Here is a 19,670-nt window from a genome sequence, read left to right on the forward strand (position 1 = left end):
CTGCCCCCCCCAAACTGCCCCCCACCTATCTGCCCCCTCCCCAATCCAACTGCCCCCTCAGCACTAACTGCCCCCCCAGCTCTCTAATTGCCCCCTCAGCTCTCTAATTGCCCCTTCAGCTCTCTTAACTACCTCTACTGCCCCCTCCCCACTCTAACTGCCCCCCTCAGCTCTCTCACTGCCTTTACTGCCCCCCACCACTCTAACTGCCCCCCAGCTCTCTAATTGCCCCCCAGCTCTTTAATTGTCCCCTCAGCACTCTAATTGTCCCCCCATCTTTCTAATTGCCCCCTCAGCACTCTAACTGCCCCCTCATCTCTCTCACTGCCTCTACTGCCCCCCACCATTCTAACTGCCCCCCAGCTCTCTAATTGTCCCCTCAGCACTCTAATTGCCCCCCCAGCTCTCTAGCTGCCCCCCCAGCTCTCTAATTGCCCCCCACCACCCTAACCGCCCCCCCAATTGCCCCCTCAGCCCCCAGTTACCCCCCAGCCCCTCACAGCCCCTCACCGCCCCCCTCCCGCTCCGCCCCGTGACGCGGCGCCGTGCGCGGGCGGCGCCAAGCCCAGGCCCGAGCCGCGCTGTGGCGGTGCCGGTCCCGGTCCTCTTCCCCCCCCGCCATGCTGGTCCCCGTCTTCACCCTGAAGCTGAGCCACAAGCTCGTGCCCCGCACCGTGGCTCTGGGCCGCTTCGACGGGACCCACCCGTGCCTGGCGGCCGCCACCCAAGCGGGCAAGGTAACAGCGGGGGGGGGGGGAGGCAGCAGCATTGGGGCGGCGCGGGGCGCTCCCTCACTGCCTCCCCCCATTCTGCTCCCCTCAGGTCTTCATCCACAGCCCGCACAGCCCCGGCCACCGGCCCGGCCCCAGCCGCATGGTGCCGAGCGGCCAGGACGCCGCCGTTTCTCTCCTCAACATCAACCAGGCCATCTCCTGCCTCAGCGCCGGGCCGCTGCGCCCGCAGCCGGCCGCCGACTGCCTGCTGGTGGGCACCGCCACCAGCCTGCTGGCCTACGACGTGCACGACAACTCGGAGCTGTTCTACCGAGAGGCGAGTCGAGGCGGCTTGCTGCCCGCCCCCCGAAAATAAAGCGTTATTAGGAGGCGTACACATGAGGGACAGAGCGTTAGTAGGGTGTCTAGCTGTGTGTGTGTGAGGATATAGGATGTGCACCTGTGTATACAAAGCATTCGTAGGGTGCATACCAACATTTGTGTGAGGGAGAGCACGTTACCATAACACATCAACCTAGCAAGGCAAAATTTATACATTTTACTCAGTGTCTAGAGCTCAGCTAAGCTAATTTTTTCACCCTCGTCTGCCCAGGTCACACATAGTGACAGGAATTGTGGGTTTTAGCAAGGAATCAGAAAATATAAGGAAAAACTTGAGGTCTTGGATTTACGTGACAGCACAACTCGCTTTGTAGTAAAAGGTTAATGGTCAACACACGTGCATAACTAGTCAAAACACCTTAATTCTTGGCTTTATAATCCCCCTAATTCACCAGTGGGCCCAACTTCATGTCTGGTTTCTCGTTAGCCCCTCTCAGAAATGGTGGTTGGCAGTTTTGTCTTGCCTTATGACAACCCCACTGTAACTGCACCCACAAAGTGGAAGGGGAGCACACACCCAGGTTCTGCTGCAAGACTCTGGCACTGCTAGAAAGGAGGCAAATGTGGTAATGTGGGAAGCTTTTTTAATCGGTGTGCTCTGATGTCACGTTACTTGTTTTGTTTTGTTTTCCTTTAATGTTTCTCTGTAGGTTTCCGATGGAGCCAATGCAATAGTTCTTGGAAAGCTGGGAGATATCACATCTCCACTTGCTATTATTGGTGGCAACTGTGCCCTGCAAGGCTTTGATTACAAAGGAAACGACCTTTTTTGGACGGTAGGGCTGCACAGAAATGCTTTTGATGTTATTAAAAGATTCATTTGGTGGCACTAATTGCTGTGGATTTTTTTTTAATATGATATATGTTAATTTGGTTGTTGAACAGCTAAGATCTTTCTTAATTTATTTCAGAGCTTAAACTCTGTGTGTTTGACCATGTGTTTAGTGCATTCAGATGTTACCCAAGTACTTGACTGCGCTCATTGCAGCTGAGATAATAAATAGTGTAGCTTCTGACAGCTGTCAGTGTTGAAGATGGTCTTTCTCGTTTTAGGTTACTGGAGACAACGTTCGTTCGTTAGCACTGTGCGACTTTGACGGTGATGGCAAAACGGAGGTTTGTTTGTAACCACTTACACGTAAATTCGGCTCTTTTCATGGTCTTATAGTAGTAGGAAAAAAAAAAAGTGCATTATCAAATACAACTGACATACTACCAGTGAAAATGATCCCTGTGGGGAAGCTGTCCCTTTTTCAGGCTCCAGCCTGGCAGAACCAGGCACCATTGCTCAATCTGCATATGGGGAGTAGCCCTGCTCTCTGGCACTGCTTGGAATGTGTGAAACAAGGCATATTTGGGGGCTTCACAGTATTGCTGCCTTGCCTTGGTGAATAGATGGCCAGCTGCGATGGAAACTTCTCTCATGTTTTTTGAACTATACCAGAAATACAGGGGAAATACAATGAAACATCTCTGATCATCAGTTGCAAGGCATCTGTTTCAGTCATATTTTTTGAACATGTTTATAAATATTTTTTTAAGTGGCAGAGGTACAACTCGCAAGCATCTTACAGTGAAAGTGAGCCCTTAAAAAGCTGTGCTGCGAAGCACTTCACTTATGATTGCCAAAATCACAGAGTCTGTCTTTGCCTCCATTCTCCCTGTTTCTTCTCCACAGTGATGTGAGGAAATAGTATGTTCCTTACTTTTCGGATTTAAAATGAAAAGAGTAGCACGCATCTTGCTGATAGGATGTGAGACATGATAGGAAACAGCTGCTGTTCTAATCACGCAGACTGCGACGGATGGGTGACGTGAATTTGGGTGGCATCTTCTGTTTTTGTAAATGTTCCTCCATCCTGTGTGAATTGAAGGATCTTGGCTATAAACATGACTCTTAAAGAAAAAAGAATGACTTCCTAGCATGCTTCAGATGCAAATAAATAACCTGTTAAGTCACCACACTAAAAGTATGTACTTTTGTCATCTTCCAATTTTAATCAGAATTAATTTAAGCTCTTGTCTTGAATTCCCAGAAAGTCCTCATTTGTGATGTTTCCTTGAACTATGTCATGTTTATAGTGACATGTACATGGCCGCTACATCTTTGGTGTTTCTTATAGCTGCTGTGCTGGTGCAGACCCTTTGTTTGATTGGGATCTTTAGGAAACAGAAAATCTTGCAGGTTTTGCAATCAATTTCAGCACAGCTTCTTTTAGGGCATTTTAAAGAAATGGTTATAGAAAGGGTGATGGCTATAGAAAGCAGAGGCAGTGGATAAAGGTTCTTGCCTTCTGTGAGAAAACAGGGAAACTGATCGGTGGTGCTATCTGTAAATGTTTTGCACTTGGGCTTCTAAGTGCTTTTTTTTGTTCTGTTTTCCTGCTTGACAAAGGTTCAGTCCCAGCAGTTGGTATAATCTGTTGCTGCTTTGAGATAGGCAGGGTTGGATGCCTTAACCAACCAACTTACACGGCCAGTTAGCCCAGCATCCATTTTCTGAGATTTTTTGGGTTCTTTTTACTCTTAATTGTCTACAAGATTTTTTGTAAGCTGTGGTTTATGTGAAACTGCATCTGATTTACAACTGAAATTGATTTTTTTTGTTGGTTTGTTTTATCTGATAAGTGGATGTGCTAACTTTATTTCTGTTCTTCCCCTGTGAAAATACATGTATGTCTCCATTTAAAATGGACCAATTTTTAAACCTGTGTGACTAGACTTCTGTCATTTAATAGCTAGCAAAACTGATTTGTTCAAGTCACTGTCTTAGGATGTTAGATTGGCAAGATGGGAGAAAGTAAACAGTGTCAGAGACTTGGGGGACAGTGGGGGAATTTTTCCTTACTTTTTCACGTTTGAGTCCAGGGAGATGAAAGTCACCAAGGTGGACAACTTCAATAAAATCAAATTAGTAAAGCATCTTCTAGGCACCTGTATGTGATGCAGGGTCACCAGGAACTGATGTGGCTTTCTGTGCATTTAGCTAGTTGCTGCTAGATGGTGGAGTCATGGCTTGTCAAGAAATCTCTACAATTTTATTTGCAATAAATTATCTCAATAGCTACAGTAAGCTTAGGCTTGTATTATTTAGTTTGTCATAATTTGATGCACCTTTACCTTGGAAGAAGAGAAGTCTTGCTTATTTATTTATTTAAATCCAACTTCAGTATGTGTTTGTATCCATTCTGCCAAGTAAAGATGGAAGGCTCGTTGGTTCCAGCGGGGAAAGGCACTACCGAGTTTTAAGCTTTGATTTATATATCATTTTCTGTCATTGTTTAGATGGGTGCAGGACTGTTCCTTGCTTTCTCCTTTTCAGTTAATACATTCTACCTGCTCAAACCTAGGAAATAGGAAACAAGCTAATAAATAGAGAGATGATAAGGAGTGAGAATGCAGAAGACCTGATGCACTGCTGATGTCCTATCTGTGTAATGATTTACATCAAGCTAAAGCCCATTTTGCCCTTGCTTTGTGGTAGTGGCAGCCACCATCTGTAGGAGAGGCAGCGATGGTTACTTGGGTTCATTGGGTTTGAGCATTTACACGAGGGCTGGCTGGTCAGTGAAAGGTTTTCCAGCTGTTTGTAGTAAGTTTGTAGTAAGTCAGAACTTTGTATGCCCCTTGCTCCAGCACAGGCAATGCAGTATTTTGGTGTGTATAATTGTGGTTAAAAATGATAACAGCAAGGAAAGAGCATAGCCCTGATGCTCCAAAGTATCTCTTCTCATTCCTACCCCAGATGTTTCATGGTGCTTTTGTAGAGTCCAACTTGCCAAAAAAGTGTGACTAGTACTCAGTCAATGGGGAACTTCTGAAAGCTTGTCTTGACAGAGGGTGCCCTTTGTTCTGCTGGCAACATTTCCTGTTGCTGTTGAAACCTCTCCATTGCTGGACTTGGAATATTTGTTTGCTTTCTCTGTATAACAGTCTGTGATTTTTATTTTCTTGCCTCAATTAAGCCTTGTTAAGGTAGATTTCATTATTTTTGCAGCTTCTTGTTGGCTCTGAAGATTTTGATATCCGAGTATTTAAAGAAGATGAGATTGTGGCGGAAATGTCAGAAACAGAGGTAAATTATTTCTAGCTAACGTTTATTACGTTTATTACACGGATTAAGTTGAAAAATGTTGTGTACTATAAAGCTTTTCTGGTTACTCTGGTTCAAATGTATTGTGTAGTTAAATAGTTACTTAACGGTTTGGCACGGTATCTATCCAGCTAGCATTGCAAAAGTTAGGGTTTAACAACATCTTCAATAACACTTGCACAGGGTTTCTTGCTTTTTTATTTGTTTACAAACCTTTAACCAGACTAAGGAAAGTGATTGTTGTCTGACTGAAAAGCAGGGCCCTGTCCAAAGGTGATTGTGGTTCCAGGAAGGAGCCCACTGAGCGAAGCTCTTTGTGCCTCCTGAGCAACAGGACGTCTTCTGCTGCTGTTTCCTCAGAAGTATTGACACAATCACGATGGGACAATTTGTCCCTGTGTGTATCCACACGGTGTGTGGCTGGGTACAAGGGGGCCACCCAGGCAAAACTGGAGGTTTGCATTGCAGTTGGTCGTACGCTGGCTGCACAAAGAGGGCTGCACTTTTGTGGTGCCTGGAGTACAACCTTTGTCCTTGAAGATCTGAGGACTCCTTGCTGCCAGAGTTAGGACTAAAAGGCTTAGTTAGCTATTAAACGACTTAGAAAGAGCTCTTAAAGATGAATGAGGGCAGTGTTCCAGGAAAAGGAGCTGTTAATACAGCTAGAATTAGAACTGGGCATAACAGAATACATCCCACTATCTGTGCAACAGCCAATCCAGAGTCATGTTGGGATTTCCAGTTAAGGGGAAGTGAATGGTCCATCACTCTCATGTATGGTTTGCTTCCAGATCTACAGTAGAGTTGTTTCAAATCCACACCTGTAGAGCCTTAAGAGGCCTGTTACAGTCTTACTGTTCTAATTTGAAAGGGCACAGCTGCACCTAAACCTTTCCTTTTAGGAAGACAAGTGCAGGAGACAGTGGCTTTGCACATTGTACACATATTGGAAGACTTGAATAGTTTGCATTTTCTGTGTTTAATTGCTTCTTCTGATGAAAATAAGATCACAAAAGCTGTTGTGTTGTGATTCTTGAATTTATAAATGCACACTTTGGGTATGCAGGGTATTGTTGCCTCTGTGACTTTTTGTCTGTTGCTGGGGTCTTCTGTCCTCGCTGGGTGCTCGCAGTTTGGAGGGTGCTGTTACTTGGGAAAGGCTTTGGAGAAGGTCCACGAGAGGGAACGGTGAAGGGTTTGGAAACCGTGCTCTGTAGCAAAAAATCCAGGAGCACAGTCAGCTGAGCTTAATGCAGCTTACATGTTGCTTTCATGACTGTCTGCAGACACCCGCCTGTAGGACTGAATTGTTGCCAAGAGCTCTGATTAAGGACACCACGCATAGCAATGTGGAGTGGCTGTAGCCTGAAAGCAGACACTAAGGTGCACATGCTAAACGGTGGGGATGATTGCTACCTTCTCTGTGACTTCAGCAGAGGCAGGGGTGGATTCAGTTTCACTGGGAGTCTTCACAGCAAGGTCTGGTTTTTAGAGAAGTGCTGGAGTTGAAGAAGGAGTTAATTTTAAGGAAATCTCATGAGCTACCTTGTATGGGAGACCAGACGGACTCTTGTACTTGCTCTTCCCAACATTAAGATCTCTAGTATTTGTGCAAGGCAAAAAGATGCGTGTCCAAGCACTTAGAGATCTTGCTCAGTGAAGAACTGTGAGTTAATGCTTCTCAAAAGGAGGGAGAAATGGTCTGGGTTATGGCTCTCAGGTCTTTTCCTGGAGCTGTTGCTTATTCAGGTAATACCCAGCCCGCTGTTGTAATTGTCTTCCTGAAAAACTCCGACCGTGGGAGCTGTTAATTTTTATCTTGCTAATCTTAAGCAAAGGTTTTCTACCAATATCTCTAGGGCTTTCCCAGCCCGTGTCATGTTGAACTCTTTGGCATCCTCAGATCCTGAAGATTTAAGGAGTGTTGTGTGTCTGGAGCAGGTTTTCAGTGGCAATGTGTTAGCACCGATGACCACAGGAATCCTATGAGCAGTTGGGCTGCTGATTGTGGTAGTAAATATTTGATCAAAGAACACAGTTTGAGGGCAATTCTGCAATCTTTGCTGAATTGTATGTTAACATTGGCAATGCAGCTTGTGTGGGGAAATCCTACAAGGCCTTTGGTCATGTTAAATTGTGTTTTAAAAATAGCTATTTCAATATTTACTGCTCTGTACAGTAGACTTACAGTTAAATTTCAATTAATATACAGTTCATATGATAGAGATGGCCTATAGTCTGTTCTCTGGTACTTGAAGATGCAGAAGTAGATGTGTCCTGCCTGATTCATGTATTTTCTCTCTCTTGTCTCCCCTTTCCCCCACAAGACTGTTACAGCACTTAGCCCCATGTACGGCAGTCGCTTTGGCTATGCTCTTTCTAACGGGACGGTCGGAGTTTATGACAAGACAGCCCGCTACTGGAGGATTAAGGTTAGTCCAATGCTGGAATGACATCACAGAAAGTTTGAATTCTCCTGAGGGTTTGGTGGCTAGTCTCTGGTTGTTCTGGTAACACCAAAACTCCTCAGAAGAATTTGGAATTTTCTTCTGAGCATAGCACTTAGTGTAACTTTGTTGTTACAAAATCTACCCATTTTTATAGATGCATGCAAAATTAGTAATGTATCAGTTCCTTCAGCACTTTTGGGACTACTGATGATGGCTTTAACAGCACTGGTAAAACCGTGCATCTGGGGATGCTTCAGCTTTGCAGGGTCACTTAAGGAACAGAGATGCAACAGCGAAATGTGAACTATTTGTTAGAAAATGCTTCTGGCTGCATTGTTGAATCAATAAACTCTTTTTCAAAGACCGAATTCATCTTGCATTGTATATGTTCAAAGCTAATTTTTCTACATCAAAAGCAAGGAGTTGCTGTAGCAAATCACTGTTGGGAAGAGCTTTCATTTTAATATTCTTAATATAGCACAGATTAGAACAGCCTGTTCAATAGCAATAAGAAGGATTCCTTGGGAGGTGGCAGGAAGAGGTTAATGGCTTTCCTCAGTGGTCTCATTTTATGCAAATGTTGAAACTGATATTTTTTCTAGAAAATCTGTTTTTTATACTTTATGAATTCTAATCATCTGCTTGGATGAAAATTATTCAAGGGAAAAATCAGGTTCTTTGAGAGCAGTGGACTAGATTCATAATGCGAGAGCGAAAGATTTTGAAGATGTGTGTGATCTTGCAGATAGTGATGCTGTAACTTCCTTTTAAGAGAAGTTTTTCTGTTCCTTTCTGTGGACTCATTCTTCAGTGTCTTGCATGTATCAAGCATGTGCAGGTTAGAAAACATACCCCATTGTAGTTTGTTCTTTGTTTTCTGTCCTCAGTCTAAGAACCATGCGATGAGCATACATGCGTTTGACCTCAACTCTGATGGGGTATGCGAGTTGATCACTGGCTGGTCCAATGGGAAGGTGAGCTCATACTGGGGGAAAACAAGGAGGTGTAAATCTGGAAGCTGTGTTCTAACAGGGCTGTTAATTTTTCTGAAGTAGAACAGACAAAATATTAAAAGACTGTTGAAAAATGAGCGCTGAAGTATTATTATGGTAAACTTAGTTTGTCTGACGAATCCTGTGCCAAATGCAAGATCAGTCAGAGAAAATCTTCCTCTGCTTGCTTCAGAGTCAATTGCTAAGGTGTGGCAAGTTGTTTCTATAGTAGCAGAGATCATACGCCACATCCTACAGATCTCAAGTCTCTTCGGCTGTGTCTTGGGCGCATGCTAATAATCTGCCGTGCACCCTGAATGTTCTCAAACTACAGGGGAAAAAAGGAGTGGTTATGTAAGAGGAGAACGGCGTCAGTCTTGACTGTGGCAGGATTAGAGTAAATCCATCAAAGTATTATTTAATCCTATGTAAAGGCATGCTATACAGCTCGGTCTAGTCTCTTAAGCCTGTTGCTTGGTATTTCCCTTTGCCAGAAATGACTGTTCTAGCTGCCAAATCTCTCTTGGACACAGCTTGCAAATTTTTTTTTTTTGGTAAATCTGTGCTTCTTTCTTAGCACCTCTCATTACTCTCATTAGCCTGGAGGAATTTAATTAACTTCATATCAAGCTGGCAGTCTAGAGCCCAGATATGTTGTAATTTATGTTGGATTAGGTGTATAACATCATTAAAGAGAGAACCTCTCCTTGCTGTACTCCTTTTTCTGTTCTTTTCAACTGGCAGTCTCTACCCTGCGTGTTGGTCTGAAACAGTCCCTAGCTCCTAGAAAGAGTAATGTTGGTCCCATGCTTTGCAAGAGACACTATTCACAGACCTGAGCTCCCCTCTCCATCGAAAGATAACTAAAGGTTGTGCCATGTGCGTAAAGGTAGTTCATCAGTCAAGGACAGCAAATAAGACGAGACACTGTAAATACTGCATTAAGGTTATTTACAGTTTGGTGCATCCACATGTGCACAACCTTCCCTGTGCAGGCTTGCAGATGACTTTTTTTATCCTGTTGTTTGTAACTTGGGGAAGTATCTCTGAAGAGCAGTTCCTTCTGGCTGAGCCTTTCTAGAGGTCATTTGATAACACATTTTTCATCTGGAGTGTTCTGATCAGCAGAACTGCAGGTTCATCCATCTGCAGTTCCGTGAGTGGAGCTGGCTTTCAGTTAACAACCCGGAGTATGGTGTGGCATTTATTTTGGAGCTGGCTTATTTGTTCATGCTGTGTCTTGGAACTCTTTGCTGTTCCAGGTTGATGCTCGCAGTGACCGAACGGGGGAGGTCATTTTTAAGGACAACTTTGCCTCCTCGATTGCAGGCGTGGTGGAGGGGGATTACAGGATGGATGGGAGCACCCAGTTAATCTGCTGTTCAGTTGATGGTGAAGGTAAGAGCATTGTTCAGGATACTAATTTAACACACGGTGGTATCAGGCACATCACGTCATCTCAGATTACCTAACCGCTGTTTCGGTTCCACAGGCATTTTTGTGTGCCAAATTCCCTTTGCTTTGTGCAAAGTTAAGGGAATTTTGTGTTAGGCTATCTGCAAACAGGATTTTGAATATCGCTTTCTCCATGTTAAACAGTGTGCATTTCATTATGGTCCAAGAAGCCATCAGAATTTGTTTGCCTAATAGAAAATGTCCCTTCCTAATAATGCAAAGAGGAACATGCTCAGTAAAGACGACAGTTTTTCAGGCAACATTATGAAAGATCAATATATGGGAAATACGTGCTAGTTGTTGGGTTGCTTAACAGTGGATAAAGGGGGTTAGAGAGCTTAAGGCGCGTGTATTTTGGTTTTGTTTGAAAGATGAGTTGTTAATTGTATTAGAAATTTTGGATGTCAACAGTCCTTTGTTTCCTGGGAATTTCTCTTCTGAGACTGTAGAACTGGTGGATTTGTCCCACCAGACTTTGAGGCAGTGAGACCTGGTTACTGTGACTGGAAACAGATATGATTGGAGATCATTTAAATAAGTTCAGCATGAATTTACGGGCATGCACGATGGCTCCAGGAAAGGCGCTGGTGTGATTATCCAACTGCTTGGCTTCAATGACCTGAGACAAACAGGTCTGGCACAGCCCACTGGAACAAAAGCCTGTCCTTGTTAAATAGTGCAGTGTTTTTCTGTCTCTCTTAATCACAGGCTGCTGGGAAGTGCTGGACTTTGGCTTCAGCATTGAAACCCTTTTCCCAGGCTTACAGAAGGGGGATGTTGTATGCAGTATCCTAGCAGAGCTGTGTAGGTTAATATCACCAACATGATCATGCTCTTCTGATGTGTGTGTCGGAAACCTTGGCACAGTGGGGATCCCTTTAGGCTGGAGCCTTTAGGCAGGGCTAAAAATAAACAGAAACTAACTAATTAATAAAAAAAAGAGGCACTACTAAATAGTAATAGTAAATAATATTAATAATTACTAAATCATAATACAAAAATAAACACTGCATGGGCAAGCCTCTGCATTCTCACAATGCTTGTCATTGCTTGTCATTAGAGTTCTGTTTGGGACTGGCTTCCTTTCACACGAGGTCAATTGTAGGATTGAGAACATTGTTTTTCTGTGTATCAGTGTGTTTTCTGGCTTGCTCTCATCTAAAAGAAATGATTGACCTGCAAATAATAAAGTGAGCCCTTTTATTGGAGGGCATTGTGTACCCTGAATGTGTTTTTCTGTGTTCCTACAACTTTTAACTGGGGTTACGCAGTTGGGCAGCGTATTCTTTACAGGTGTCAGATTTTTCTGAGTGTTTTGTTTCTGTGCAGTCCGAGGCTATCTGCCAGGAGGTGAGGAGATGAAGGGAAACCTGATGGATACAAGTGCTGAGCAGGACCTGATCCGAGAACTTAGCCAGAAGAAACAAAATCTGCTCCTGGAATTAAGAAATTATGAGGAAAATGCCAAGGTACTATTTAAACAATGTGTAGGGCTAAAACCTGTCTTCCCATTGCTATAAATCTGTTGTAATCTGAGAGGAGGTCGTGGGGCAGCCTGGACAAGTCAGAGCTGTAACCTGCAATCAGCAGTGAGATTGTCTGCCTGGGATTCCTGCTTGCACGTCTGGCTCGCGCCTTGTGCAAGTTCAGAACTTGCTTTTCTTTCTGTAATAAGTAACGTGCTCCTTGCCTCATCAGCTCACTGGAGCAGTTGGGTTTGGAGCTGGGTTTTGTTCAGCCCTGTGCATCAGCTTACGACTGAAAATTGTAATTTTCCATGCCTAAGCCAACTTGGGAGTCGGAGAGGATTGTGTGAGAGCGCTGCCAAGGTACACCGGCAGCGCGCTTGTGGCTTGATGGGGAAGGTGCAGAATTACAGGGCTTTGAAAAATAGTCTGAGGGAAGAGCAGGTTTATGTTTGAAAAGTAAATAACCACCGCAGCAAAAGCATGGAATTTTTGCTTAAATATATGTAAAATGCTTTTCTGAATGGAGGTTTGGGTACAGAGCTGAGCTCCATCAACAACAAAGCACTTGAACAAATCGTGGCACAAGGGCCCACAGCTTCGTGCCTAATCCAGCTGCTGTTCATAAATACAGGAGGTGTCTGGGCATTGCAGCCTTCTCCTGCAGGAAAAGAGAACTGACTTACACACATGTTTTCTAGGTTTTTTGAATGAAAATCTTGAAATTCTGATACTGAAGGGTATGTGTTTTGGAACAGGCTGAACAGAACACTCAACTGAAGGAAGCTGATGGGCAGAGAGGTGTGATTCCAGCAAATACCCAACTCCAGACCTCCCTGTCAGTTAATCTGGGCTCTGACAGCCAGTCTGCCCACGTGGAGCTGTGTATTTCCACCACAAATGGTGAGTGGTAACCTGCAACCATTGGCATTTATTTCCATGTAAATTCATGCAAACATTTAGTTATATTTAGCTGATGATTTGCCTGTCTCCCCTTTATTGTCTGTAATTTCCCCTATGTGGTTGCTTTCCTTTCACAGTTTTGAATCAGCTGTGCTCCTTTGATGGGTCTGGGGAAGGGGGAGGAGTTTGCTGGAATTTACTTCTTGTGTTTTGTTTTCCAAGGCAATTAACATTTAACTTAGATGAAATGAGTTTTGGTGATCCCTGCAACATTCCTTGTGTTGACTGTAAGCAGTAAAAAGGAACACTGTGCTATTCCTCTGTGAAAGAATGAGTGCAGTGGTCAGTATAGAGGGATACGCTTCTGTCACAAAATTTTTATTGTAAAAAGCAAACAAAAAACAGCTGAGCAAAACAACATTAAAAAATCTGTTCCAAAAATTAATGGACAATCTTGGTTGTTTATGGGTGGATTACCTGGTACGTGTTAAACTGTGTAAGGAATGCAGAGACTACCACAGCAGCTTTGAGCTCAGGTTGTGTTCAGTTAAGTCTCTATGCTTGTGAGGGTGTTGCATGAATGCAGCTAGACCTCAGCTGCAAGACAGAAACTGCCCCAAAGCAGCCTATTCACCTAGCACTAGGTATGTTGAGAATGCAATCAGATCCAGATGTGGTAGTGCTGGTCATTTGCAATATGGTGACAGTTTAGAGGAGGGCTGTAAACAGTTGCTTGTGCTTAATTCTGAAAAAAAAAAAAGAAAAAGATTTTTTTTTCAAGAGGACAGCTGTTAATTTAGAAACTATTTTTTCTTCTCGTTGCTAAGACACAATCATCCGTGCTGTGCTGATCTTTGCTGAAGGCATATTTGAAGGAGAGAGCCATGTGGTACACCCCAGTCTCCAGAACCTCTCAGGTTGTGTTCGGGTTCCCCTTACTCCACCCAAAGATGTCCCTGTGGATTTGCACATCAAAGCCTTCGTGGGTTACAGGAACAGGTGAGGTTTGTGTTGTGAACTCTGCTGGTCTCCAGTGTGTGACAGGAAACACCAGTGATGTGGCTTCATACTTGTCCCACGGGAACTGCACCGTTAATTCCCTGATGCCTCACTTCTCTTGTTAGTGGAAGGCGAGCTGGAATACTTTCTTCAAAATACTGTTATGCTGAGCTCTGCTCCAGTCAGTTACTGGGACCTGCTGTGCTCTGGCTTTGCCTTTGACTTCTTGTCCAAGCCTGCTTTCTTGTGGGTCTCTGGAGGGAGCCATGAGAGGCAGAGGCTGTATCCAGACTGCCTGCTCTAAGAGTTTGCTGCTCCAGGGGCCTGAACGGTGGCAGCTCTTACCGTAATACTTGGGCAAACGTGGAGGTGCTGTGCTGTCTTTCAAGCTAAAAAGTAACCCTGAACCCATTTGACTTTGGGGCAAGTAGAAAGCAGCATATGCCTGATTTCAAGACAACGTTTTTCAAGTTTCCTCTTCATATATACTTTAAAAAAAACCCAAAACTTTCTCCCTGCTCACATCTGCCAGAACTGGCGGCGTCCCAGGAAGCAGCATCCTTTCACTAAACAGGGAGGTGTATTTTGAGTGCTGGCCAAGCACTGCAGAAGAACAGAAGGAACTGAATTCCTTTTTTTGTTTCCTCTGTTTGTCTAATTTACTGCTTTTAATAGTTCAGAAAGGCTGTTCATAAAATACCCAGTCACATAATGGAACCTTAAACGTGTAAGCCTAAAGAATATATTTCATTGGAAGGATTATGGAAACTGAAAGCAATAGGGAGGAATCATTCAACCTCGTAAAGAGATGCGATAAGCCTGGAATATCCAATTTCTACTGCATCCAGCTGCTTTCCAGCAGTAACCCGTTGTTTGCATTGCTGGAAGCTGTGGATGTTTATACCCAGGTAAAAAAAGAACCAGGAGCCCTTGCAAACAGGTGAATCACTGTTATGTTTGTAATTGTCTCTGTATTTTCCCTTTTGATTGCTTCCAGCACACAGTTCCATGTCTTTGAGCTGACGAGACAGCTTCCCCGCTTCTCCATGTATGCCCTGAGCAGCCCGGACTCAGCCACGGAGCCGCTGAGCTTTGTTAACTGCACAATGAATGAGAGGCCGCAGAGGGTGAGTTTCTGCTCTGCTTCCTAATTTCTAGTCCTGTTTACTGATGATGCTTTTCATGGCAAGTGAAGGGTTTGCAGTTAGCTTGAGATTTCCAAGAGCAAAGATTATTATGCAGTGGACTGCGTTTCTAGCCTTTGGAGTCTGTACGTTACAGCTTGACTTGGTATTTTTTTTTTGTTGTTTTGTTTTTTAATTTTTAAAAATGCCTCACTTGAGACATTCCCAGCTTTAGGGATTCCTGCAGCTGCAGGAAATAATGACCTGAGATCATGAGGTATTTCAGATATTATCTCGTTTGCTCTGTGATGACTGATAGAGTGCCAGTGGCAGGATCCCTGTAGTGAATGATGAATGTTATAAATAGAGAACAGGATAAAGGCAGTGCAGTGCCCAGGTAATGGCTCAAATACCTAGCAGCTGAGCAGTGGTGCTGTAGTTTTGGTTCTGAAAGATCTGCATTGTGAGATGGTGGTGATCAGAGCTGGCCATTTCCCTCATAACGGTGAGGCTTTGCTATATGTGTGTCACCTTTCCTGCATTAAGTAGCCAAAGCAAAAAACAAACAAAAAAGATGAAACACACTTTCCTTTAAATTCTTGTAATAGAACCAAGCTTGCTTCCTAGCTTTCACCAGTCTCCAGGCCTGGTTTTATGCTTTGACCTTGAGCTGTGGTTTTACATTGTTAGATTTGATTTTCTTAAATATATTCAGTTTAGGAGCAGTGAGCCAACTGTCCCCACCCTAGCAAGTTCATGACATGCATTTAGGGGATGAAACTTAGTGAATGAAATTCCCAAGCTACCGTGAACAGCCCTGCTGCCCTGTGCACATGTAAGGGCACTGCATGGCTCTCTAGATTTTCTGCACAGGTTATGGCTGATGCTCTTCGTTCTTTGTTTTATTTTTATTTTTTGCCAGATTGTTATGTGGCTGAACCAGAGCTTCTTGCTGCCAGAGGATGCAGAGTTTCAGAGTGCTCCCTTTCAAGTTTGCTTCACTTCCCTTCGTAATGCAGGTCAGCTCTTCATCAAAATCAAGTCTGGCGGAGAGGTGAGTAACTTCACAGACAAGGGGAACGGCCATGTAATTATACACCAGTGAAACTTATAGGTGGTGCCAAGGGGAGGCTGTAAAAACGTAGGAGGACTGAACAGACAGAGGAAGTACTTAAGTTCCACGGATGATTTTGGCAACTTTTGAGTCTGTGTTACTCTTAGTGGGTGAAATTCCATTGCCACTCAACAAAGCAAATTGTTTAGCCTACAGATCTGTAGGAAGGTATTTGTTCCCACACAGAGTGGGAAGCCACAATTTGAGGCCCAGGGGCTGCCCATAACTCCTGTACTGGCCTTGTATGCACAAATTCCTTTTTCCTCAAGCCTAAATAAAAGCCCCTTTGAAATCGGTGTCTCCTTATCTCCAGCAAGCCTTAGAGCTTATTCTTGGAACAATCTTGCCTCTTAGAGTGAACTGCTTTGAGCCTTGATGTCTGTTCTAGAGGCAGTCCTGCTGAGCAGTTTCAGGAGATATTTGGTCATGGAAGAGCCTTTAAGTGCTTTCTTGTCCTTTCTGACAGATTTCAATTAGCACAGATGATATTGATTTAGCTGGTGACATTATCCAGTCAATGGCCTCCTTTCTGGCAATTGAAGATCTGCAGGTGGAAGCAGATTTCCCTGCGTACTTTGAGGAGCTGAAGAAAGTGTTGGTCAAGGTGAGGAAGCATCGGGCATTTTTAAAATGGCAGCTAAGCAGTCACTGGGGACACTGATGTGAGAGGAGAAGCTGAGGATCTCTAAGCTGCTTTATCTTCTTGGTGTAAATCAGCCAGCAGTGGTGTGCTGTGTATTCTGTGCAAAGGACAAAGGGGTTCCCTCAATCTTCTTTTTATTCTTTGTTGTATGGAACAGGGTCTTGGTCCCCAGCAGCTGAGCACTTAGAGTAATGTAAATATGTTTTCTGGAAGATAGCTGTGGATTTGGGTCAGGGCTTAAGATCTGCATCTTAGCAGAGCACTTCTTTCTGTGGGATGAGGTAAGGCACTGCTCTGGCAGCCAGGGGTTAGGGGAAGGAGGATGGTGCTAGGGATGCAGGTAGGTTAAGGTGGGATGTTAACTTCCTCTTACACTGAGTTGAGGTGTTCCTGTATGTCAAGGGGACCTTTTCTCACAAATTTTTTCCTTGGACAGGTGGACGAGCACCACTCAGTGAATCAGAGGCTCACTGCTGACATGGCCGAGCACTCCAACCTCATCCGCAGCATGCTGGTTCAGGCGGAAGATGCACGACTCCTGGGAGACATGTGAGCAGTTGCCACTTTGTATGTTTTGGATGTAGAACAGCCAGCCTTTGCTTTTCAGGCAGAAAAAAAGCACAAAAGCGTTTGTGTGGTGTGGTGGATGTCCAGTTACAATTGTTCATGCAGAATTGGTACCTTGGCTGCTCCCACCATGAGCTGATTTTTAGGTAGAAAACTAGCCTGGGGAAGGCAAAAGGGCAGGGTTAGGGGCTTAGCGTGGAGCAGGCAGGGAGAGTTGGCCTTGAGAAGGTGATATATTAGAAAAGACACATTAAGGGAAGAAGGAATTAAAAGCTGTCTGTGGTGCGTGAACCTCTGAGAGCACCAGGAAATAAATTTTAAGTGCTAGTCCCTTCACTCTGACTTCTGTGTTTGCTAATTTCCTGCCTTGACTGTGAAGGGTGACAGTAAAGAGGTCTGAACTTCTGCAGAGCAGTGTCACTTTCACTGGGGAACGTGGCATCTCCTGTTTGGAGACCGTAACTACAAAAATAGACTCCTTATTCAGTTAAATAATGAGGTTAACCAACACGTCTAGACAAGTCTGCTGTCCTGTAGCTGCAGCCATGGAGGTAATGGTGGCAGCCATCACAACCATGCAGTGTTACACCTTTGTATTGACAGACCAGGAATTATTTTCTTGTCCCCAGAGATTCAACTAACTGTGCTGATTGTTCCCCCAGGAAAAACATGAAAAAACGGTACATCGAGCTGTATGATCTTAACAGAGATTTAATAAATCAATACAAAATTCGTTGCAACAATCACACTGAGCTGTTGAATAATCTGAAAGCCGTGAACCAAGCAATCCAGAGGGCAGGCAGGTTACGTGGTAAGTATGCATATTGGGAGGGCACAGGGAGTCCTGGATCCCACTGAGGCAGATAAGATGCATCTCGGAGGCCACCTGGTTTGCTTAAGTGGCTTCAGGCTGTTTGCCCTGAAGCTAAATCAGTAGAAGTAACCTTTCATTGCTCAGTCCTAGCCGATTGCCTGTGACAATGAGCTGTGAGTGTCCAATATAATCTGGGATCACAGTATTTTGGAAAGAACAATTCAAAACAGTTTTCAGGTATAGAAATCACTAGTTTTGTTGAACACAATTTTTAAAACAGTTGTAAAGTAGTGTTTAAGTTCTTCGTTTATAACCTAGTTTAAAAAAAAAAAAGGAAGAAAGCTATGAACTTAAGCAAGGCTGTTTATATTTTTGTTAGTTCTGTTGGTCTTTGGAGAAGGAGTTTGTTGTTGTTGTTTTTGTTTTTTGTTTTGTATTTATAGCATTTCCCTTTCAACAAGTCCTTTAGGCTGCCCTGTAATACAGCTATGGAAAATTCTTTAAAGAAATGATTTTATTTATATATTAAGAAAAAGGCAAGGTGGGACTTTGCTGTTTGTGTAAAAATTTGTGAAAGAACCCTCTACACTTTGATCTTTATAAATATTTGTACTTTTTTTTTTTTTTTTTACTCAATAACTGAACTGTTTTCTTTTTTTTTTCTTTTCTATTCACAGTTGGCAAACCTAAAACACAAGTGATCACTGCTTGTCGGGATGCAATAAGAAGCAACAACTTTAATGTGCTGTTCAGGATAATGCGTGTGGGGACAGCATCATCTTAAAACGACTAGAGGAACAGCAGTTGTGTAGTGGTGATGTTTCCGTGCAGTAGGCAGGTACTGGACCAAAAATGAGACAAGCATTTAAGTTCCCTGCTCCATTGTACAGTGGAGTAATTGCAAAGGTAGGATTTGAGTTAAGTCATCAGGCAAGAACTGGTATTTATGCAGGCCAAAGGACAGGAAGCTTCAGAGTTTAAGTGCAGATGTGGTATTTATGTAAGGCAGAGGTATAACCTTGAAACACTAATTTTTCTTACAGGATCTTATTTATGTATTTTAATATATTTTGTAGTTACGGCATCAGTCTTTACCATTAAAACACAGACTGGTTTGACTGCTTTTGTTGTGATTTAGTTGGGGAGATGTTTACGGTTAAGTTATTTGCTGGAAAATGAACCAGTTGTCTGGTTTCTGCATACACCAAGTTGGGGATATGTCTATTACCATATTTGCATTGTGGCTTAAGAACCTGGAGGTGAATGTGAAGTCAAACTGAAATGCAAGACCATGAGCCTGCTAGCTTTGGAATTGAGTTTTTGGAACTTGCCTCCAACTTCTGTTGTCAGCTACCGGCTTGTGCTCCCATATAGAGTTATCCTGTGGTAGGGAACCCCTGGTTTTATTGTGGGGATGTGCTGCTTCCTGGGTAAATTGCAGCCCACTGCACTAGAAGCACCAAAAGGAAAACATCTTCTTGCTGGCTTTTAAGCTAGATGATCCTTGAAAGCTGTCCGGTTCCAGGATAGGAAGGTAGGAAGCGGTCAGTTTCATATTTGATGCTCTCCCCACACCCAGATTGCAGGAAGTTGTCCTTCCAGCTGCTTGTTCCCTGCTACTGCTGGATGAAACTGCAGATACTGAGGTGGGTAAGGGCGTATTTCAGGAATGAGGAAAACAAACTACACACCCAGGCTTGGTGCATACTTATGAAGAGGTAGCAGTACATAATGGGATCAAAAGAAAGTATTGAAAAATCTCTTGGCCCTTGGCTCAAAACTGTTTATTAGTTGTGGGATCTCTTAAATTGGATTAAAATACTACAGTAGAACTGTAGTTTAGATATAAAGATATTTCAGAACCTTTGCCAAAACAAATTCCTACTAGAAGCTAAAAATATCCTGGACAGGATGGCGGCTGGGTGCCAGTGTTCC

The 19,670-nt window shown here is 43.7% G+C and overlaps 1 protein-coding gene across 2 annotated transcripts; it reads left to right on the forward strand.

Moving 5' to 3' along the window:
• The first annotated feature begins 548 nt into the window (after positions 1-548).
• BBS2 (Bardet-Biedl syndrome 2) lies at positions 549-18,853 on the forward strand. Of its 2 annotated transcripts, XM_072044012.1 has the most exons (17): positions 550-737; positions 823-1,050; positions 1,766-1,891; positions 2,169-2,231; positions 5,113-5,190; positions 7,536-7,640; positions 8,546-8,632; positions 9,913-10,048; positions 11,435-11,574; positions 12,330-12,474; positions 13,302-13,473; positions 14,471-14,600; positions 15,520-15,651; positions 16,178-16,315; positions 16,791-16,903; positions 17,584-17,732; positions 18,413-18,853. In XM_072044012.1, the coding sequence occupies exons 1-17, from the start codon at positions 621-623 to the stop codon at positions 18,517-18,519; spliced, it is 2,166 nt and encodes a 721-aa protein (XP_071900113.1). In that variant the 5' UTR covers positions 550-620; the 3' UTR covers positions 18,520-18,853. The 2 variants fall into 2 exon arrangements, with proteins under 2 accessions (XP_071900114.1, XP_071900113.1); XM_072044013.1 differs by lacking the exon at positions 8,546-8,632 and having other exon boundaries at positions 549-737.
• The last annotated feature ends 817 nt before the right edge of the window (positions 18,854-19,670 follow it).

The sequence above is a fragment of the Anas platyrhynchos genome, chromosome 12 (genome assembly GCF_047663525.1).
Source record: "Anas platyrhynchos isolate ZD024472 breed Pekin duck chromosome 12, IASCAAS_PekinDuck_T2T, whole genome shotgun sequence".
Taxonomy (NCBI): Eukaryota; Metazoa; Chordata; class Aves; order Anseriformes; family Anatidae; genus Anas; species Anas platyrhynchos.

Excerpts from the sequence above, each read along its gene's own strand:
- BBS2 (XM_072044012.1), top strand. The coding sequence starts at position 621 with ATGCTGGTCCCCGTCTTCACCCTGAAGCTGAGCCACAAGCTCGTGCCC. Across the intron at positions 8,633-9,912 it reads CTGGCTGGTCCAATGGGAAG|GTTGATGCTCGCAGTGACCG; the intron begins GTGAGCTCATAC and ends TTGCTGTTCCAG. Across the intron at positions 11,575-12,329 it reads ATTATGAGGAAAATGCCAAG|GCTGAACAGAACACTCAACT; the intron begins GTACTATTTAAA and ends GTTTTGGAACAG.